General features: G+C 39.8%; 1 protein-coding gene across 3 annotated transcripts in view; it reads right to left on the reverse strand.

Annotated features, from left to right (window-relative positions):
• SEC23IP (SEC23 interacting protein) overlaps positions 1 to 23,745 on the reverse strand; it is a 50,964-nt gene that overhangs the window by 23,338 nt on the left and 3,881 nt on the right. For all 3 annotated transcript variants that reach the window (XR_652010.3, XM_009215487.3, XM_003904335.4), the window contains exons 2-11: positions 21,257 to 21,789; positions 16,887 to 17,097; positions 15,567 to 15,760; positions 11,320 to 11,409; positions 7,993 to 8,113; positions 5,165 to 5,254; positions 4,100 to 4,241; positions 1,972 to 2,180; positions 1,495 to 1,613; positions 444 to 596 (exon numbers count right to left, since the gene is read on the reverse strand). Coding sequence is in view for 2 of the 3 variants with exons in the window: in XM_009215487.3 (XP_009213751.1) it covers positions 444 to 596; positions 1,495 to 1,613; positions 1,972 to 2,180; positions 4,100 to 4,241; positions 5,165 to 5,254; positions 7,993 to 8,113; positions 11,320 to 11,409; positions 15,567 to 15,760; positions 16,887 to 17,097; positions 21,257 to 21,789 (1,862 nt within the window). In the remaining variant the exon portion in view is untranslated. The remainder of the gene's footprint in view (positions 1 to 443; positions 597 to 1,494; positions 1,614 to 1,971; positions 2,181 to 4,099; positions 4,242 to 5,164; positions 5,255 to 7,992; positions 8,114 to 11,319; positions 11,410 to 15,566; positions 15,761 to 16,886; positions 17,098 to 21,256; positions 21,790 to 23,745) is intronic.

The raw sequence follows: 23,745 nt of genomic DNA on the forward strand, positions 1-23,745 counted from the left end.
TCCATTTCTCTTATGAGTTTCCACGTGCGAAGAAACTATCTGATATTTCCTTTTCTGCAAATCACGTTTATATTCTTTGCCTATTTACGTAACACACTGATATGATGGTCTTTCTGTAACTGATTTGTAGAAGCTTTGAATATTAATGAAGCAAGCCCTCTGTCTATAATGTGTGTTGCAAATGTATCACTGGCCTTTAGATGTTGTTTATGGTGTCTACTGTTACACAATTGTTTTCTTTGATGGCTTCTGGATTTTGCATCATACTTAGAAAAGCCTTTCAGATTATAAAAAATATTCTTCTGTGTTTTTCAATTTTTTAAACCGTTTCAGTCTTTGTCTACTCTGGAATGTATTTTGATATAAAAGTGTTTATTCTTAATTTTCAATCTATACACAAGAAAAACAATTTCAAACAAAGTGAAGCAAACTATGATCAGTACCAGAGATTCCATATCAATCTTTTCCTTTTCAAAAGTGCTAAAGTATTCAGAGAGGCTAAGTGCTTCCAGAGTTTCTTGCAAAGTTAGGACTTCTTCATTTTCAACATCAAGGTCACATGACTCATCCATAGTCAGCTTTGGCTCTTCAGGCAACTTTAAAAAAAAGTAAAAAATATTACAAGCTCAGAAAAACTCCCATATAACAACTCCTTATCTACGAAAAATCTGAAACAATTTTGCTCTATAGACAAATCATAATTTTAGGTACAGTACTTTGCCATTCAAAGTTTGAATGTTCTGGCCAGGCCCAGTGGCTCAGGCCTGTAATCCCGAGACAGGCACATCACCTGAGGTCAGGAGTTGAAGACCAGCCTGGCCAACATGGTGAAACCCCGTCTCTACCAAAAACACAAAAATTAGCCAGGCGTGGTGGCAGGCACCTATAATCCCAGCTACTTGGGAGGCTGAGGCAGAAGAATCACTTGAACCCAAGAGGCAGAGGTTGCAGTGAGCCGAGATACCATTGCACTCTAGCCTGAGTGACAAGAGTGAAACTCTGCCTCAAAAAAAAAAAAAATTGAATATTCTGAAAAGTATATAAATTTAATAAATCACTCATGTCTCCATTTCCTATAATTTACATTTTTAAAAATCATAAACTTTCATATTTAAATTTATAATCCATAAAGAAGAGTGAGAAACTCAAATAATGAGCTCCATGATTCCATTCCATTTCTAAACCTCGGTGTACTTTAATATGTAAAACCAGTTTCAGGGCTGGACACGGTAGCTATTTTATTTGGGCCTATAACTGTACTCTGAATTTGGGGATTCTGTGAAGAGTTATTGATCCCAGCACTTTGGGAGGCCAAGGCAGGAGGATCACTTGAGGCCAGGAGGGAACTCAAGACTAGCCCAAGCAACCAAGCAAGCCTTCATTAAAACAAACAAACAAACAAACAAATGTTTCAGGAAACAGTTCAGACTTTCGAAAACTGTTCAGCTCCATAGACTCTAAATCAAAATGTTAATTGGCCATGCACAGATATACCTGCTTTTCCTGAAAATGTAGCTGCTTCACAACTCCATTAGCAACAGCAAGAGGTCCAGGACACTTTGATAAATTCAAATCTTTTTGATTAGACAGGATGTCAAACAATATTAAAGAACCTAAGAAAAAGAAACATTTTGCCTTATAATGTAGTAGGTGCTTTTATAACACTAAATAAATTCTTTTTTCAATGTCTATAGTCAAAAGTCATACAGAAGTTACATATTACTCAAGACCTGATAATTAATAATTTTATTTTATCAAACAGCAGCATAAATTAAAATACGTAGCATTCCCTCAGTAATACTAGAGATGAATATAGAAAAGGCAGAATCTAAACTCAAAGCATTCATTTCTACCCTTTCTGAAACTTAAAATATATAATTCTTAATTTTGCACTAACAATATCACCTATACTGAAAGCAGTTATAACTCAACAAAAATTGTATTTAAAATGTGAATATTTGACAGTTTTACCTAAACTGTGACCAGCAACAGAGACACCTCCTTTGAAGTCTGGGTTCCGACTCATAAACAGTGCATGCAGACGGTTTATCTCCATTCCTACTTTTTCCACAATAGTCTGACAGTAGGTGGGGCTGTTATAAAATAAAATATCTAGCAAAGTTTCATTGGTAAAGTGACGAAATCGACCAATACTTGGCAAAGTGATTTTCTTAATATTCCTGTTTAAAAAGAAAAATACAGCACATTCAGTCAGCATCTACCTTAAATTTACAGATTTTTTAAAGTTTAGATTTTTGACTCCTGAAAATACACTAAGAAAACCCCACAGACTAAATATGAGTTGTTTCTGTAGACAGTCATTATAAATAAATCAAGATAGGCCAGATGCGGTGGCTCACATCTGCAATCCCAGCACTTTGGGAGGCCGAGGTGGGTCGATCACTTGAGGTCAGGAGTTCAAAACCAACCAAGCCAACGTGGCGAAACCCCATCTTTACTAAAAGTACACAAATTAGCCAACTGTGGTGGTGTACATCTGTAATCCCAGCTACTCAGGAGGGTGAGGCAGGAGAATTGATTGAACCTGAAAGACAGAGGTTGCAGTGAGCCGAGACTGTACTACTGCACTCCAGTCTGGGCGACAGAGCAAGATTCTATCTCAAAAAAAAATTCTTTTGTAATCAAAAGTTAGCCACACGTCGTAGCACGCACCTGTAGACCCAGCTGTTTGGGAGGCTAAAGAATGAGTATCGCTTGAATCCAGGAGGTGGAGGTTGCAGTGAGCCGAGATTGTGCCACCACACTCCAGCCTGGGCAACAGAGCGGGACTCCACCTCGAAAAAAAATTAAAAATATAAAAATAAAGCCAAAAAAATGTGTGCTGTCATACGTGGTAGAGACTTTGAGAGGCTAGGGCAGGAGGAACGATTGAGCTCAGGAGATCAAGACCAGCTTGAGCAACACAGTGAGACCCCATCTCTACAAAAAATTTAAAAATTAGCCAGGCAAGGCGGCTTGCGCCTGTAGTCCCAGCTACTTGGGAGACTGAGGTGGGAGGACCACTTGAGCCCAGGAGGCCAAGGCCACAGTGAGCCATGATCATGCCAGTGTGCTCCAGAGCCTGGGTGACAGTGAGATGTTGCCTCAAAAATAATTTCTTTTTTTTTTTTTAAGCTATTTGTGCCTATAACTATACTATGAATCGTGGCATTCTCTGAAGAGTCAGTTGCTATGTAAGTCATATGCAAAGATTTCTATTTTATTTTTAAAGAGGGAAGATTACTCTTCCATTTTTCTTCCAGTTAACTGCAAATCTGGACACCTGACAAAACTTGCGGGTCAAAAGGACTAAAGAGAATATCAAACAGAAAAAACAGAGCTACATGGAACGAAAAATCTTTCCAAATTTGAGAATGACCAAAATGAAATTTAGGAATACACACAAAGAAAACACCCTTACAATAGGGCCTAACATAGATAAAATGCTGTTGTAGAAATAGTTTTATTAAACTATGTACCCTGAAACATTACGGCGTTCACTAAAATCTAGACAGGTGCCAGCATAACTATTACCTGTATTTACGATTCTCAGTTGGGAGCATTCAAAATTGGGCAGAGTATTTTTAATTGTCACAGTGCCTGGTGAGCACTGCTAGTACTGAGGGGTCTTTACACTAAGGAAGTTAAGTGGTCTGCACTGCGACAGCAAAGAATTGTCCCAACAAGAGCATCTCCAATGAGAAACAATATTCTGAATCTGTGGTTCTCAGTCAGGGGTGATTTTTACCCTCCAGGGGACATCTGGCAATTTCTGGAGACATTTTTGGTTGAGTAGAAAGGCCATTAGGCATCTTACTACATAAAGGACAGCCCCCTGTCTAAACCGCTACAGATTAAAATTGTATTTTAAAACCAGCTAAAATTTCTTAGATTCTCTTAAATATTTACAAGAGGAATGCACACACACAGAGAGAAAAGTAGTGTGCAAACTTTACAGCCAATATTTAATCACATGTCAGAAGTATACAATTTTAAAAAACATATTGATTGAAGTTACAATAAACTATTTCATATTATGGTTTAAATTTTAAATTTAAATTTGACTAATTTGAAAAACAAGTTATCAAAATCCACAAACCTGTCAACACCTGTGGCGTCCCCACCCAAAGAACTATGCCAATGAACTGGAAGGAACTCCACTCTGCTTATTTTCCCGTCATCTAAAGATTTCTTGAAATGTGTCTGCAGCAATTTGAGAGAAACCACCCTAAAATCATCCACTTCAAGAAAAAGAAAAAAAAAAAAAACAGAGAAAATAAATTAAATTCTCCTAGCTTGATAGCTAGTCAGCAGTTACCTCAAACATGCCAGTATTTTTAATAACATAAAGATACATTTTTTTTTAAGAAAAAAATGAGGATAAGAGAATTAGTAAAAATTTTTTAAAAAGAAAGGAATAAGTAACTTTTGGGAAGCTCTTTTCAACTTTCCATTATTGCAGAGGAATAGATGCTTGGGATGAATCAGTTCAACCACCACTGCTGGGAGGAGGCAGCACGGCACCTTGGGGAAAGGCTCTGGAATCACACTGCCAGCTCCAGGTTCCAGGCCCTACTGACTGTGAGAAGGGAGAGTTTCACTCACCCCCACCCCTACCTACCTCTTCACCCCCAACCCCCACTGCCCTGGGCCTCAGTTCCTCATGAGTCACAGTAGCGGCGATAACAGTGACAGCGCCTATACCCCAAAGGTTTATTTGTGAGGGTCAAATGACAAGACATCTAAGATACTTGGCATATACCAAATATTCAATAAATACCAACTATTATTATATAGACATAAAAATAAAACTTCAAAAATTTAAGTCAACCAGGCAGATTCACGTTTCCATTAAACAACTTCTCCCAACTCACTGACTATAAATCCCTTCAATGCAGAGGTGCTCCTCGCTGCTGCAGGTGCTCAGGCAAAGGCTGTCAGCAAGATCCCTTCTAATTCCTCAGAGTCTGGGATTTTATGAGTCACATGTGTCACAAGAGCAAATCAAGTACAACTTAGTATTTCCCACTGACCATTTAAATCTCCTCTTACAGCTCCCTCAGCAAGTAGTACACAGCTGGGAACTATCCTAAAAACAAATACTCCAAAGCCCTTCCATTAGTTCTCAGATCATCCCATGAAATACAATATGCCCAACACTTACCACACTCAATAATGCTCCTAAAGCGTAAGTCACACACAGGTCCAATGCCATGCACCACAAACACCAAATGGTCAACTTGAGGCATCTCCCCTATTAAAAAAATTTTTAAACATACATAAAAGATGGCAATTTGTTTGGATTTCCCAATGGCGATATTCTAGATATCTCTTTTGTCATCACAAACTTGCCAAAGAAAATCATGACCCTTCAAAGAGAATAAGTCTCATTACCCCTATCAAATTAGAGGAACAGTTTGTCCCTCTCAGCAAATAAAAGCGAACTAGAACAAGAGGTGAAGGCAGCAGGCTCTCTCTCTTCCCAGATGCTATTAGCACATGATGAACAGCACGTTTGTATCTACGGAGGCTTCACAACTGCCCAGGACACTAAGCCCCACATGGAGATTACTCAGATTTCATAGTAAGTATTGATTTATAACAAACATACATTTTACATACACTTCAATAAACATAAAGTGTATGTAATTGTAAAAATAAAATCCATTCTTAAATAATAGTATAGAAGAAACCAAAGCATATACACTAAAGCAGGCAACGCCAAACAATGGCCCACAGGCCAAATCCTACCCACTACCTGTCTTGTTTATTTTGTTTTGTTTTTGAGACAGAGTTTCGCTCTTCTTGCCTGGGCTAGAGTGCAATGGCACGATCTCGGTTCCCTGCAACCTCCGTCTCCCAGGTTCAAGTGATTCTCCTGCCTCAGCCTCCCGAGTAGCTGGGATTACAGGCACCTGCCACCATGCCCGGCTAATTTTTATATATGTATTTTTTTAGTAGAGACAGAGTTTCACCATGTTGGCCAGGCTGGTCTCGAACTCCTGAGCTCAGGTGATCCACTTGCCTCAGCCTCCCAAAGTGCTGGGATTACAGGCATGAGTCACCAGGCCCAGCCACCTGTTTTTATAAATAAAGTTTTTGACAAAAGTGAAACCATTCAAGGAAAAACATAAAAATAAAATAAATAAAGTTTTATGGGCTGGGTGTGGTGGCTCACGCCTGTAATTCCAGCACTTTGGGAGGCAGAGGCATGTGGATCACTTGAGGTCAGGAGTTCAAAACCAGCCTGGCCAACATGGCAAAACCCTGTCTCTACTAAAAATACAAAAATTAGCCAGGCGTGGTGGTGGGTGCCTGTAATCCCAGCTACTCAGGAGGCTGAGACACAAGAATCACTTGAACCCAGTGGGTGGAAGTTGCAGTGAGCCCAGATCACGCCACTGCACTCTAGCCTGGGAAACAGAGTGAGACTCCGTTTAAAAAAAAAAAAAAAAAAAGTTTTCTGGAACATGGATATGCCCATTTGTTTACATACAGTCTTCAGCTGATTTCACACAACAACGGCAAAGCTGAGTAGCTGTAACAGAGACCATATGGCCTGCAAAGCCTATCTGCTATCTGACCCTTTACAGAAAAAGCCTGCAATCCCCGCACCAGAGTAACACAAACCAGTGAGGTGTAAAAACACAAGCTTAAAAGCGTTGCCAAACCTTAGTTCCAACCAGCAAAGTGCTTCTCCACAACAAAACATATTTTAGAATCTATGCTATGTGGTTTATGTATTTTAACAGAATTTCAAATTTAAAGATAAAGATATATCTGTATGTTCTCACTCATATGTAGGAGCTACAGAAGTTTATCTCACAGAGGTAAGGGCAGAATGATGGCTACCAGAGCCTGGGAAGGGTCGAGAGGAAGTAAAGATAAAAAGAGGTCAATTAATGGGTACAACCATACAGGTATGTTGAAGGAATAACTTCTGTTAGATAGCACAGTAGGGTGACAACAGTTAAAAATAATTTATTGTGTCTTTCAAAATACCTAGGAGAGGCAGGGTGCAGTGGCTCACACCTATAATCCCAGCACTTCGGGAAGCTGAGGTAGGTGGATGACTTGAGACCAGCCTGGCCAACATGGTGAAACCACATCTCTTCTAAAAATACAAAAATTAGCTGGGCGTGGTGGTACACGCCTATAATCCCAGCTACTCAGGAGGCTGAGGCAGGAGAATCACATGAACCTGGGAGGTGGAGGTTGTAGTGAGCCGAGATCACGCCACTGTACTCCAGCCTGGGCAACAGAGTGAGACCCTGTCTGAAAAAAAAAAAAAAAGAAAAGAAAAGAAAAAAAAAGAAAAGAAAAAGAAAAAGAAAAATACCTAGGGGAAAAGATCTGAAATGTTCCCAACACAAAGAAATGATGAATGTTTGAAGTGATGGACATACTATACTTACTTCAATTTCATCATTACACGTTGTATACATTTATCAAAATATCAGGTATATACCCCCATTAATATGTATAATTGTTATGCATCCATTAAAAAATAAAGATACAAAAGTAATAAAATCAAAAAGAAAGATATGGCCAGGCACAGTGGCTTACGCCTATAATTTCAGCACTTTGGGAGGCCGAGGCAGGCAAACACCTTGAGCTCAGGAGTTTGAGAAAAGCCTGGGCAACCTGGCAAAACTTCATCTCTACAAAAAATAGAAATATTAGCTGGGAGTGGTGGTACACGCCTTTCATCCCAGCTACTCAGGAGGCTGAAGTGGGAGGATCACTTGAGCCCAGGAGGTTGAAGCTGCAGTGAGCCGTGTTTATTCACAACACAGCACTCCAGCCTGAGCGACAGAATGAGACCCTGTCTCAAAAAAAAAAAGATATGCGCCAAACTGGCTGATTTCTGCATGCTATGGCCGCTGTGGCAGGGAATTCTAATAACTGTGTTTCTTTCTTCATCATTCTAAAGAATGATGCTAAAATGGAGAGGACTAAAACAGACCTCAGTTCTAAACAAACTATACACACCGTCAGGAATTTCATCAAGGTTATCGTCAATTCCACGCTTTACAACCCTGGGCCTTGTCTGTCCATCTTGCGTGGTCCCCCATTCATCTGGCACTGAGGACGGCTGGAACTGAACAATAACCTTCAAGATGCAACAGAATTATGACAAAGCTCATTAACAAATTCTTTTCCACTACATGCTAAGTAGTTTAATACATAATAAGCTACACCTCAGAGTATGGAGACTTATAAATTATGAGTACTGTTCCCCCAAAACAAACTTTAAAGGAGTCTTGCTAGTGTTCACTAACCACCAAAATTAAGCAAATCGATATCTTTCCAATGCTTATGTTGAAAATTATACAATTAAATTAGAAATACTACACCTTGATTTAAAAACTTATAACACAGGCCAGGTATGGTGGCTCATACCTGTAATCCCAGCACTTTGAGAGGCTGAGGTGGGAGGATCACTTGAGCCCAGGAGCTCAAGACAAGCCTGAGCAATATGGTGAGACCCCGTCTCCACAAAAAATTTAAAAATTAGCCAGGCATGGTGGTGCATGCCTATGGTCCTAGCTTCTCAGGAGGCCAAGGCAGAGGGATCACTTGAGCCCAGGAGGTCAAAGCTGCAATGAGCTGTGTTTGCACTACTACACTCTGGCCTGAGCAACAGAGCAAAATCCTGTCTCGAAAAAAAACCAAAAATAAACAAAAAGAAAAGCTAAATAAAACTCCAGGTTTACACAAAAGAAATCAAGGACAGACCCGGTGCAGTGGCTCATGCCCGTAATCCCAACACTTTGAGAGGCCAAGGTAGGAGGACCACTTGAGCTCAGGAGTTCCAGAGCAGCCTGGGCAACAAAGTTAGAGACCCTATCTCTACAAAAAATAATAATAATAAAATAGAAACAAAAAAAGAAATCAAGGACAAGTAACCCGCAATTGAGGAGTCTGTCTTATAAAAACATGTAAAGCAAAATCCTTTAAATACTAAGATTTCCAATTAAAATAAAATTTCAATTTCAACGACAAAAACATAATGACAAAACCCTACCACTTTTTAGGAAATACATTCTGTTAAACCAACTGTATTAAATTCAGCCCTATACCACATAGAAAATTTTCTTTAAAAAAAAAAAAAAAAGAATATATACTTGATGTAGTATGCAAAATATTTGTCTAAAAAAAAAAAGGTCAGGCGCGTTGGCTCACACCTGTAATCTCAGCACTTTGGGAGGCGGAGGGAGGAGGAAGGCTTGAGCCCAAGAGTTCCAGACCAGCCTGGGCAAGATAGCAAGACCCCATCTCTGCAAAAAAATCTTAAAAACTGGCCAAGCAAGGTGGTGCACACCTGTAGCCCTTGCTACTTGGGAAGCTGAGGCAGGAGGATCCCTTGAGCTCAGAGTTCGAGGATGCAGCAAGTTGTGATTGGTCACTGCACTGCAGCCTGGGTAAGAGAGTGAGAACTTGTCTCTTAAAAAAACAAAAAGATTAAGATGGTTACTATGTAGAGGAGAAATGAGGAAGGCAGAGATAGGAGGCTTTTATTTTTCATTTAATGTCCTTTTAAACTGTTCACATTTTGTTGGCAAATGAATGTTTTTATTTTTATTTCAGTATCAATAAGGACTACAGAAGTAGTTGGATTGTAAGTTTTTTTATATACTTTTCTATTAAAAAAATGAATAAATAAAAAGCCTATGTTCTCAGAAACTACTGTGTGCTGAACCCCATGCCAGATGCTTTTGCATAAATTACCTCACTTCATCTAAAATATGACCCTGGGAGATCATTATTGCAGGTGAGGAACTTGGAGCTCAGAGAAATTAAGGTTGGCAAATGAAAGAATCAGAACACCAGCAATCAATATTTTTTTAAAAACAAGATAAATTCATAAAGACAATAAAAAGAAAAAGAAAAAGGACACATTTTTACTTGAAAGGTTAGAGCAAACCACATCAAGGGTAGACAGGCATACTACAGCCCACAGGAAAAATGTGCCCCACCATCTGTTTTTATGAATAAAGATTCATTGAAAATATCATACTCATTGGTTTATACATTGTCTCTGGCTGCTTTCACACCACAGTGGCAGAGCTGGTGGCTGCAACAGGGAACAGGTAACTTGCAAAGCCTTAAATATTTTGTCTCTGGCCCTTTATAGAAAAAGCTCGCCAACTTCTGATCAAGTGATAAAAATTATCAAGCAACTTCTACAGTGCATACTACACTCCAGTTATCATGTTGCCATAAACAGAAACTTCGTAAGAAATACTTTATTTATTTATTTAGACAGAGTCTTGCTCTGTCACCCAGGCTGGAGTGAGAGTGATCACAGTTCACTACAATCTCAAACTCCTGGGCTCAAGTGATCCTCCCATTTCAGCCTCCCGAGTAGCTATACAGGTGCACATCACTATACTCAGCTAATTTTTGTAGAGATAGAGTCTCTTTGTTGCCCAGGCTGGTCTCAAACTCCTAGCCTCAAGCAATCTTCCCACTTTGGCTTCCCAAAATGCTGGGATTACAGGTGTGAGCCACCATACCCAGCCTGAGAAAAATTTACTTTTTATTTTGAGATGAGGTCTTGCTCTGTCACCCAGGCTGGAGGGCAGTGGGGCACAACCATGACTCACTGCAGCCTCAATCTCCCAGGTTCAAGTAATCCTCCCACCTCAGCTTCTCGAGTAGCTGGGACTACAGGCACGTGCCACTATGCCCAGCTAATTTTTCTTTTCTTTTTTTTTTTTTTTTGAGACGGAGTCTCTGTCTGTTGCCCAGGCTGGAGTGTAGTGGCCGGATCTCAGCTCACTGCAAGCTCCGCTTCCCGGGTTTACGCCATTCTCCTGGCTCAGCCTCCCGAGTAGCTGGGACTATAGGCACTCACCACCTCGCCTGGCTAGTTTTTCGTTTTTTTTTAGTAGAGACGGGGTTTCACCGTGTTAGCCAGGATGGTCTCGATCTCCTGACCTCGTGATCCGCCTGTCTTGGCCTCCCAAAGTGCTGGGATTACAGGCTTGAGCCACCGCGCCCAGCCCTGCCCAGCTAATTTTTCTATTTTTTATAGAGTCAGGGTTCTGCTGTCGCCCTGGCTCAAGCATTCCACCTGTCTCAGCCTCTCACAGGCATGAACCTTGCCCTACGAAAAATTTGTGTTTTTGTTTCTATGATCAATGTGAATCATAGAAACATATTTGTTTATATAAGAAACTATTTTAAAAGCAATGCATTTGTTATAAAAACATTCCCACTGTAGAAGTTACTAAAAATGAACAATTTATCAAACACGTACAGAAAAATATTAAAATGAACTTAGTATCTTAATATTTTAAATAGCATCATTACCTTTGGATTGTGCATAACAATTGTCTCTCCACTTGGAAACTCTAATCTTCGGTGCCACTGATTAGTGGTTACAGCTTTTTTATATTCAGCCTATAATGGGGGAAACAACATATATTCCAATATGACAAATTTATACCACATTGAAAGTATGGAGGAAAACGATAACTATAATCGTGATAAAAATAACAGTAACAGCAGTTCTCATCTCCTGACTGGTTAACATTATTTTTTATCACCTTATACATATAGTTCAAGTAATTACTCTCAATCACTCCTAAATAATAGGATCCCCATTATATAATGAAGAAAACCAAGTTTTAGGCAATCTGTTCATTTCCTAGGGCTGCATTAACAAAGTACCACAAACAGAGTGACTTGGAAAACTGGATCCAAGACCCCTCAAAGATACCAAAATCCCCGCTGTTCAAGTCCTTTATATAAAATAGCATTGTTTTTGCATAAAACCTACATACTTCCTCCCTTATATTTTAAATCCTCTCTAGATTACTTATAATACCTAATAAAATGTAGATGGGATATCAATAGTTACACTGTAATTTTTATTTTTTATTTTCTTGAGACAGAGTCTTGCTCTGTTGCTCAGGCTGGAGTACAGTGGTGCAATCTCTGCTCACTGCAACCTCTGCCTCCCGGGTTCAGGCGATTCTCCTGCCTCAGCCTACCGAGTAACTGGCACTACAGGCAATGCACCAGCACATCTGGCTAATTTTTGTATTTTTAGTAGAGACAAGGTTTCATCATGTTGGCCACGCTGGTCTCAAACTCCTGACTTCAGATGATCCGCCCGCCTCAGCCTCCCAAAGTGCTGGGATTACAGGCGTGAGCCACCGTGCCTAGCCTGTGTTATTTTTATTGTTGTTGTTTTCTAAATATTTTCAGAGTATTTGGTTGAATCCACAGATGTGGAACCTGTGGATGCTGAGAGCCAATCATACTATTCTAGTTTCTATAAAGCACAAGTCTGAGGACCTCTTGAGGAGAGATTCAACACAAAGTAAGGCGGGGCCTCTGGCATATCCACAAGTCCTTTTTTTTTGTTCATTTGTTTTTTTAATTGACAAGTAACAATTGTTACAAAGTCTTTTTTTAAAACTAGTGACAGTGAGTATTTGACAATCATGTGAAAATAGAAGTATTTCCTTTTGTGTCTTGGACAATCATTCTGTAACAATTCATCAGTCTTCTATACTTTTGTGTGTTTTTTTGAGGTGGAGTCTCACTCTGTCACCCAGGTTGGAGTGCAATGGCACGATCTCAGCTAACCGCAACCTCCACCTCCCGGGTTCAAGCGATACTCCTGCCTCAGCCTCCTGAGTAGCTGGGATTACAGGCAGGCATAACCATACCCGGCTAATTTTGTATTTTTAGTAGAGACAGGGTTTCACCATGTTGGCCAGGCTGCTCTCGAAATCCTGACCTCAAGCGATCAGCCCGCCTCAGCCTCCAAAGTGCTGGGATTACAGGAGTGAGTCACCATGCCCAGCCTAGCCTTCTGTACTTCTGACCCTTCTCTTCGATAAAAAAAAAAAAAAAAAACTTTAAATATAATCTATAATTTCTAAAAGCAAGGCCACAAACAACAATGAGTAAAGAAAGAAAACTTTCACCATCTTAAAAATTATTTTCAGGCCAGGTGTGGTGGCTCACACCTGTAATCCCAGCACTTTGGGAGGCCAATGCAGGTGGATCACCTGAGGTCACGAGTTCAAGACCATCCTGGCCAATGTGGTAAAACCCTGCCTCTACTAAAAACACAAAAATTAGCTGGGCATGGTGGCGGCACCTGTAACCCCAGCAACTTGGAAGGCGGAGGCAGGAGAACCACTTGAATCCAGGAGGTGGAGGTTGCAGTGAGCTGAAATCGTGCCACTGCACTCCACCCTGGGGGACAGAATGAGACCTTGTTTAAAAAATAAATAATTTTCACTTCTTCATATTCCCTTTCAATTCACAGCTTTATAGTAAGTATTATCTGGTAAAGATTCCACATTCCATTGTCGAAATGGTCTTGGTTATCCTTGACATTTCGATCTTCCACAAAAAATTTAGAAGCAGCTTGCAAATTTTACCAAAAAACAAAAACAAACAAAAAAAAACCCTGATGTGAATTCTGATTGGGATTGCCTAAAATTTATCAGATAATTTGGGAAGAATTGATATCTTTTATGATAGTGCCTACTTGAACATAATGTTTAGCTCCGTTTTTTTTTTTTTTTTTTTTTTCTGAGACAAGGTCTTGTTCTGTTGCCCAGGCTAAAGTGATGTGGCACCATCACAGTTCACTGCAGCCTCAAGATCTCAGGCTCAAGCAATCCTCCTGCCTCTGCCTCCTGAGCAGCTAAGACCACAGGCATGGGCCACCACACCCAGCTAATTTTTGTGTGTGTATTTTTTGTAGAGACGGGGTTTTGCGGTGTTGTGCAGGCTAGTCTGGAACTCCTGAGCTGAAGCAATCCACCCAGCTTGGCCTCCCAGAGTGCTGGGATTACAGGCAGGAGCCACCATGCCCAACCTAGTTCCATTTGTTGAGGTTGCCTTTTACATTCTTCAATTCTGTTTTGTAGTTTATCTCCATAAAGTTCATGGGTACTTTGCTTGGACTTTTTTCCTACATTGCCTGTAGTTTTATAAATATATAGTCTCTCTGTTATAAATACGTAGTATCTTCTTTTTCGATTTTAGTTGGTTATTTTGATGGCACAGGAATGTTACTAACTTACGTATGTTAATTTTATATACACAGACTTGCAAAAAACTTTTGTATTGGTGCTAATAATATTTCTAGAGGTTCTTCTGATTTTCCACGTAGACAATCATGTCTTCATCAAATTAAAGGTGTTCTCTGTCTCCAACCCTTCCATTGTTTTGTCTTAGTGCTCTGACAGGACAGGATCACCAACGGGATGCTGAGCAATATGTATCTTATTCCCTTTCTATTACTGGCTTTCTCACTTCCTAACCTTCTGTGTCTCTTCCCTGATCTGGTTTGAGTTTCCTGCAAGAAGCCGAACAAAAGCTAAGGTCTCCCTAGGTAGCCATGTGTTGCTGCAATGGTCGGTATGTGGATACCTATCCTGCCTCAAAAGTCTATGTCACCCATATAAAATCAAATACAGTTAAGATAAAGTGTAGACTTTCAGACACAGATTGGACTTGAAAATATATACTTCAGCTTCAAACTAGTAAAACTAAACATTTAATCTGGGGACATGATAGCTTCGTAGGGGCCTACCAAAGGTACCAAAAATTACAATACGTCTTTATGTCTAAAATTAAGCTATAGATATCAGCATTCCTTTACACTTTTTTCTTTATATATACATCTATACATGCATATATACACACACACACATATATGCACATATATAAATATATGCTTTCTTTTTTTTCTGAGGGAGGGTTTCACTTCCATTACCCAGGCTAGAATGCAGTGGCATGATCTCAGCTTACTGCAGCCTCGACTTCCCTGGCTCAGGTGATCCTTCCTCCTCAGCCTCCCGAGTAGCTGGGACTACTGACGTGTGCCCCCATGCCTGGCTAGTTTTTGTATTTTTAGTAGAGACATGGTTTCACCATGTTGGCCAGGCTGTTCTCGAAACTCCTGGCCTCAAGAAATCTGCCCACCTCGGCCTCCCATAGTGCTGGGATTATAGACACGAGCCACCACACCCAGCCAGAAGTTAACTAAAACATTCTGTATCTCATTTCCCATCTATGCAACTGAATTCACTGAACGTATTTCAAATATCTAACATTCAACTCTTAAGTAGAATTAACACAAGCATTTAACACAATTATACAAAGAAATTACAGATTTAAGATGGCTAATAAGGCTCATGATACTTCTTCCAATTCTATTTATTTATTTTCACAAATCAGAGGTTAATTTCAAGCCTTTTACTGAATATTAATTTGAAAATGTCCATATGCTTGGCATTTTCTATCAACAACAAATCCCAGCAGCCTAGGTTCTATTGAAGGCTTGACACAAGCACCTTATTAGATCTGTGATGTACCTCTGTAAACCATATTCTATCTTTAGACACAGATGCCACGATTAGCACCTCATGTGTGATGACACCACTTAAAAAGTAATCTTCTCCGTGAACAGCATCAAGACAAGCTGTCTTGTAAATAAAGTCAGCTTCACTGTCAATGTTACTCACCAATGTATATAGGACCTACATTTTTTTAAAGAAACTCATAAAGAAATAAAGCTCCCATACCTCTAGTTTTTCACTGAACTCCTCAGTATAGGGAATAAATCGACTATCTGTGTCCCCCTTGTAAAACCAAGTACAGCGTCTCACTTCAGCTGGCTCCTCTTCCCAGTAGGCAGCCTTCCTTATTCGGTCATAGAGGTAAACATCGTAGCGCCCTCCATCCGTGCCAAGAACCACGCTCTCCGGATCTGGCTGAACTAGAGAACAAAATTAACACTTTTCCTGACTGCTGCAAGGCATATTTTAAAATAATCAATAATCAGCTGGGCGCAGTGGCTCATGCCTATAATCCCAGCACTCTGGGAGGCCGAGGCAGGTGGATCACTTGAGGTCAGGAGTTTGAGACCGGCCTGGCCAATGGTGAAACCCTTCTATCTACTAAAAATACAAAAATTAGCCAGGTGTGGTGGCACATGCTTGTAATCCCAGCTACTTGGGAGGCTGAGGCAGGAGAATTGTTTGAACTCAGGAAGCAGAGGTTGCAGTGAGTCCAGATTGCACCACTGCACTCCAGCCTGGGCAGCAGAGTTGAGACTCTGTCTCAAGAAAATAAAAATAAAATAACAAATAATGAATATGGTGACTACTCAGTCTTTAAAGACAAAAAACTAAGCTCATTTTTATTTAAAAATAGAAGTTTAAGATTAATCTGTGCTGCTCAAAATTATGACTCTTCTTAAGTAGAAAAGAAATAGTCAAGACAAACTTTAAAAACATAATTCAAAGAACTGATGGATTTTTTTTTAAATCAGAACAACAATATCTACGTACAACAGTATTCCATGGAATATGTTTCTAAAGGCCATTAATAGGTGACTTTTAAGTCCACGATCAAATAATACCAGGATAAACAAAGAAACACATTTCTACACCGCAGGACTTCTCAAAGCATTAACGCACTCCTGCACACCATCTCTCTCAAACCTAGATACAGTGAGCAGCATTTCCAAACTCATCTGACCAGGGAACACTTTTTTCACAGAGCATCTCCAGGATCGAGAGTTCCACAGAAAGCCCTTTATAAATGCCCCCATAACTACAAATGAATGAGGGAAACAGAAAAATTGAAACCTGGATTATATGAACTGCTCAAGTTCTCTGATTCAAAATACCTTTAAACTACAAAGTAAATTATTAAAACACTTCTTCAAATATCTTACCCTAGTAACTCAGGACTTATATTAATATCATCATCTTAAGGTACAGAGTCTGGGGTCTATAAGGATCAAAGAATTTGACATTCACAGAAAATACATCATGGATAAATACTCATTCCTTCTCTTCCTAAAATCAGATTACGAATAATGCATGACCAATGTTTACCTGAATTATAGATTTCTTCAAGATTCAAAGAATCAAACACACTAAAAGGCATCCACAGTTGTTTGTATTCTACCTCCTTGCAGTAAAACCAGTGGGGCTGAACAGGCTCATATTGGTTTTGAAGTAGAAAAGGAGGTGGCACTTGAACAGAGGGAGCTCCAGGTCTGGCAGGTACCTGCTGCTGTGCTGGAGACTGCATTGAAGGAGGAACCTGGAGGGGACGGCAAAGTTAAGACTGTCATGCTTGTCCAAAAGAATTCTGAATATGCTTCACAACCAAACTGATGTTAGTAGTAATTATCCTACATGTATATCTGGACAATTATTTAGTGTAATAACTAGACCCCAAAGCAATTTTAAGAAGAATTTTTAAACCTAACAAAACCCCAAATCAAGGAAAAATGCTTGAGGGGAGGGATACCTATACCCCATTTATCCTGATGTGATGATTACACATTGCATGCCTGTATCAAAATATCTCATGTAACCCATAATAATATACACCTACTATGTACCCACAAAAATTAAAAATTTAAAAATTTAGAAAAAAAATCAATTACAAGGTGAACTAGACCTTCTCACAGAACAAAGTAAACTAACACCTTTATAGAAATCAATCTAGCAATACTTCTTCCATGATTTATTTAACCTTTCCTGTGTGTGTGTGAGGCGGAGTTTCGCTCTTGTTGCCCAGGCTGGAGTGCAATGGCGCAATGCGCAACCTCCGTCTCCCGGGTTCAAGCAATTCTCCTGTCTCAGCCTCCTGAGTAGCTGGGATCACAGGCATGCGCCGCCACACCCAGCTAATTTTGTATTTTCAGTAGAGACAGGGTTTCTCCAGATTGGTCAGGTTGGTTGCGAACTCCCAACCTCAGATGACCTGCCTGCGTTGGCCTCTCAAAGCGTTGGGATTATAGGCGTGAGCCACCACGCCCAGCCTATTTAACCTTTAAAATATGCCTATTCCTTGATCTACTCATTCGATTTCTAAGAATTTATCCTAAAGATAGAATTATAACAAATATCCCAGGCGCGGTGGCTCACGCCTGTAATCCTGCCACTTTGGGAGGCTGAGGTGGGTGGATTACCTGAGATCAGGAGTCCGAGACAAGCCGGGCCAACATGGTAAAACTCTGTCTCCACTAAAAATACAAAAATCAGCTGGATGTGGTGGCATGGGCCTGTAATCCCAGCTATTTGGGAGGCTGAGGCAGGAGAATCGCTTGAATCCCGGAGGCGAAGGTTGTAGTGAGCTAAGACTGCACCACTGCACTACAGCCTGAGTAACAAAGCGAGACTCTGTCTCATAAAATAAATAAAAAATAAAAATAAAAATTTACCCACAAGGATGTACACCAAAAGGTTATTTAAAATAGGGAATCAGTGTGTACAACTGTCAAAACTCAGCTAATTGTACACTTTAAATAAATCGAATTGTACACTGTAAACGGATGCCTTTTACTATATGTAAATTATACCTCAATAACATTGATTATAAAATCGTAATTAATAAATTTGGAATGTTTGCAAAAAAATAAATAAAATAAAATACGAAATCACTGGAAATAATAAAAATGCCTAACAGAAGCCTGATTAAATAATATTTCACTCAAATGCTAGATCGTCCAGAGCCATTAAAAATGTCTTATATCCTTTCTGCAGGAGATAGCTGGAAAAAAAAAAAAAAGTAAATAAACAAAAACAAAAGTTTTAGAGGATAGACACGATGGTTCACGCCTATAATCCCAGAACTTTGGGAGGCCAGGGAAGGAGGATCACTTGAGGCCAGGAGTTCGAGACCAACATGAGCAACACAGCAATATCCTGTTTCTACAAAAAAATCTAAAGATGACATGGTGGGGCACACTTGTAGTCCCAGCTACTCCGGAGGCTGAAGTGTAGTTCAAGGTTGCAGTGGAATGTAATCACACCACTGCACTCCAGCCTGGGTGACAGAGCAAGATCCCCCATCTCTTTAAAAAAAACAAGGAAGAAAAAGAAAAATTAATGTTTTAGAAAAAATCTTAGTAACATCTAAAGTATGTTCACAAAAAAAAAAAATAGGTTATAGAAACCACAGGTACTCTATGATGTTTGCCAAAAAAAGGACATATAACAAAATGAAAACAGTGATTATCTACAGACATTTTTTATTAAATTCAATATTCTGCATTTTCCAAATTTTCTACAAAAACGATTTTAAAATCAGACTATACTTATTTGTAAATGTTTGAATTAGACACCATTTTGGGCCAGGTGTGGTGGCTCACACCTGTAATCCCAGCACTTTGGTAGGCTGAGGCAGGAAGATCACTTGAGGCCCAGGAGTTTGAGACTGCAGGTGAGCTGTGATTGTGCCACTGTATTCCAGCCTGGAAAACAGAGTGCGACCGAGTCTCAAAAACATATACAATTTAGCCCATAATCTCAGAACTTTGGGAGGTCAAGGCAGGAGGACTGCTTGAGCCCAGGAGTTTGTGACCAGCCTGGGCAACATAGTGAGACCTCATTTCTACAAAACATAAAAAAAAAAAATTAGCCAGGTATGGCAGCACGTGCCTGTGGTCCCAGCTACTGGTGAGGCTGAAGTAGGGGGATCACTTGAACCTGAGAACTCGAGGCTACAGTGAGCCATTATCATGCCACTGCACTCTAGCCTGAGTGGCAGAGCAAGACCTGGCCTCAAAAAAAAAAGAAAAAAAAAATATATATATATACACATATGTACACACACACACGTATATATACATACATACACATAATTTCTTTTTTTTTTTTTTTTTTTTTTTTTTTGAGACAAGGTCTCGCTGTGTCGCCCAGGCTGGAGTGCAGTGGCCGGATCTCAGCTCACTGCAAGCTCCGCCTCCCGGGTTTTTACGCCATTCTCCTGCCTCAGCCTCCCGAGTAGCCGGGACTACAGGTGCCCGCCACCTCACCCGGCTAGTTTTTCGTATTTTTTAGTAGAGACGAGGTTTCACCGTGTTAGCCAGGATGGTCTCGAACTCCTGACCTCGTGATCCGCCCGTCTCGGCCTCCCAAAGTGCTGGGATTACAGGCTTGAGCCACCGCGCCCGGCCCATACACGTAATTTCTAAAAAACCATTTTGAAGTATTATGTCAACACTCAATTTCCTGAGATCCATAGCTGCGCTGTGGTTATATAGAAGAATGTCCTTATGCTTAGCAAATGTACACCAGGAATTTAGGAGTAAAAAATCATAATGTATTTTACTGACCTTCAAATGTTCCCCCCAAAACTGCATATATACAGAAAAAGAAAAAAACAATGAGGGAAAGGAAGGGAATAGGGAGGGGCAGGAGGAGAAGTAGGAGGAAGGGGAGGGAGAAAGGCATGGGGGAAAGGGAGAAGGCTCACATATACCAGCGTGTGCACAGGCACAAATTAAAAAACATATGGGATAAAATGTTAATGATACGTAAACCTGGTGAAGGATATCAGAGTACTCTTTGTACTATTTTTATTTTTGCAACTTTTCAAGTTTGAAATTATCATTTTTTAAATTATTATCTAAAAACCTTTTTAAAATTTTAAGCAACAAACTATAATTAGTTCGTTATAGTTAGCAAAAATACTAACTATATACCACATGCTATGAATTTGGTTACTTTTCAGAATGCCGAAATCCAACATTGTCAAAAATTTGTGTATTGGTATGATTTAAACAAAATGATAAAACAGAGTCCATTCTCTAACAGAGAAGTTAGTTACATTCTGATCACAATACTGCTATCTCCACCACACCGAAATGGGTTCTTAATTCTTTTTAATCATTTCTCTTTTTGTTTAATTCCACTGATTTTTCTTTGGAAATCAAATGAAAAATTAGTTGGGAAAAATGCATAAGGGAATTTCATAAAATGTACCCAATGCATACGTTATTCCACCAACTCCCCCTAGAGTTTGACTGATCTAGATCTAAACTCCATAAATAAAAAGAAATTACTGAAGTAATCAATTTTAGTCCCTGTAATTGACTGTTTTGATTAACTAGTGTAACTGAAAGATGAGAAACTAGTGGTCTGTTAAGACAATAACTGCTTCATCTCCTATGTCTCTAGACAACACTTATTATTTTTACCTTACTCTAAAATCTGGAAATACTGACATGTAGCTAACTCATTAAAATCAATTACTACTTCAATAAACAAGTAATACACACTAAAATATGAGCCATCCAATAAGCTATCTTTAAGATAATGTTTACTTCATGTAGCTTACAAAGAATACCCTCTGAAACTAATTTGTCATCATATTGATTATAAGATGTGAAATGTTTTTTAAAACATAGGTTCAGATGAGAAAGAAGAAACAGAGTTAATAAGTAGGACACAAAATCATGTCTCCATACCGGCGGCAAAGATCCTGGAGGCATCTGGTACATCTGAACAGGGGGTCCAGACGGTGGCGGATGAGCAGGAGGGCCTGGTGTTTGACACTGCTGCAGCTGGGGCGGTGCAATGTAAGGATTAGCCCTGCTGCTACCAGGGGTATGGCGATATGGATTGTATCCTGGCTGGGGAACTCCTTGGGGTGGGTTCCCAAAATGTGAAGGAGGGAGACTACTTGGCTGAGAAGGCAGGTAAGAATTTATTCCCATCAGTGAGGAAGGTGGAGCACCAGGTTGAGCCTTCGAAATGGATGGTGAAAACGCATTCGAGACATCTTGGGATCCAGTTGTAAAAGGGAGAGCAGTCGGGTGCTTGGGGAATCCTGATTGTCCACCTGAGGTTGCTGCAGTTGTTAATGGTGACTGTCCAATATTCCCAAAAGGATCACTGCTGCTTGATACCTGAGAGAAGTAACTAAGTGTCTGTGGGGCAGACGTGTGAATAGAAGTTTGACCAAGGAAGCTGTCCTCCTCACCAACATCTGTGGAATCCTCTGAAATGGAACAAGAGAGCATGTGGTTTAAAGGGTACTCTATCATTCCGCAGATACGATTCTATAAGGAAGGGCTAGCAATTATACTTCCTTATTTGTTCTTCAAACTTGTTATTTCTGCATTACAGAAAAAAAAAACAGTTTTTTTCTTTTTTTCTTTGAAAACTTGCTCTTTAGAAATGAAAAACTAGAAAACATGAATAAGAAAACATAAGAGGAAACAATTATAATTCATTCATAAGCCCACCTCCCAGAGACCATCACACTATTAACAGTTAACATTTTGCTACATACCCTTCCATACTTTTAAAATAAATACAAAGTTATTTGTTATTTATTTTGTAAATATATATTTGTATATAGAAGTTTTTAAAAATAGAAACAAAATCTATACTTACTATTTTTACTTTTTTTTTTTTTTCTGAGACAGGGTCTCACTCTGTTGCCCAGGCTGGAGTGCAGTGGCGCGATCTCAGCTCACTGCAACCTCTGCCTCCCAAGTTCAAGCAATTCTCGTGCCTCAGCCTCCCAAGTAGCTGGGATTACAGGTGCCCACCGCCCTGTCCAGCTAATTTTTGTATTTTTTTTCTTTTTTTAGTAGAGATGAAGTTTCACCATGTTGACCAGGCTGGTCTCGAACTCCTGACCTCAAGTGATCTGCCTGCCTTGGTCTCCCAAAGTGCTGGAATTACAGGCATGAGCCCCCATGCCCGGCCTTACATATTATTTTTTATGTTTTTCTTGGTAAGAAATAATGCAATTATTACTCTACTACCCAAATACGCATAATTTTATTTCTATAGTGATAACGAGAGACTAAAGATAACTCTGTTAACAAGAAGGGGTGTGTCAGGAATCTTACCTACAAAGCACTTATTGTACAAATGAACACGCGGTATTTGTATTCCCAAGGCAAAGTAGGTCAACCATTAATTGCCATTCCCTAAAATCATGTACTACCACACACTTATTCTAGAACACCAAATTGCTGAAAAGGTCACTTTCTAACCAAGGGAAGATCTCCCATCCCTTTGTCAACCTGATGTTCACTGTGGGTGTTAACAATTCCAATTTAGCTTCTGTTCTACTTCCAAGTTGTAAAATAAAAGCATTTTCCCTGTACATCACCTCAAAAGTCCACCTATTATTCCTTACTAAACTTTTATTTTCACTAGCCTGTAGCTTTCATCTTCTTCCTCCTAATCTTCCCTGCCCCTGCCTCATTCCCTCTTACCTCCTTGCTGGAGGCATGGAATCCATCAGAGGGCTGGACTCACTCACAGCACACAGGCACACTCTGGTCCCTGCCCTTGGAGACCTGCCAAAAGGCAGCCTTCTTCCAAGCTCTGGACTCCAAGCTTCTTGACCTCTGCTGAGACTAGGGCTAGAGCTTCTTGAGCTCTCATAATTCACACACATCAGTTTAACTAAAATACTCCACTATTCAAAATACTCCTCTTGATATTTTCTTTGTAACTAAAAATAAAATATCCCTTGCTGCACGAGGCCCTGTGTCAGTCTGTATCATTCCACTTCTCTGATAGATTTCCAGCTCCCACCCCTCTTTTCAGGTCAGTGACCCTCATTTGGACTTACCTGTATTTCTTAATTCATTCCCAACAATTAAAAGCAAGCAAGAAAAAAAAAAAAAAAAAAAAACCTCAGTAGTATCTTTCATCCTTTAAAAAAACTTGAGGTCAACCTGATCCAAGAAACTTTTTCTGATCAGCATCAACTACAAATGAAATGCTCTCCACATACTGCTGCCCTCACCTCTGGGGCCCTTTCTCATTTCATTTGGACACATGTCATCTAAAGCCACAACTTTAATAGGCACTTCTATATCTGTGACACTCCCAACTCTATCGCAAACCCAGACTGTTGTCATGTGTTCCAGAACTTGTTTTCCAACTACTTCCTCAATGTTTTTGGCAGATTCAGCCACATATTCCTCAT

This window comes from Papio anubis, chromosome 11 (assembly GCF_008728515.1).
Source record: "Papio anubis isolate 15944 chromosome 11, Panubis1.0, whole genome shotgun sequence".
Lineage (NCBI taxonomy): Eukaryota > Metazoa > Chordata > Mammalia > Primates > Cercopithecidae > Papio > Papio anubis.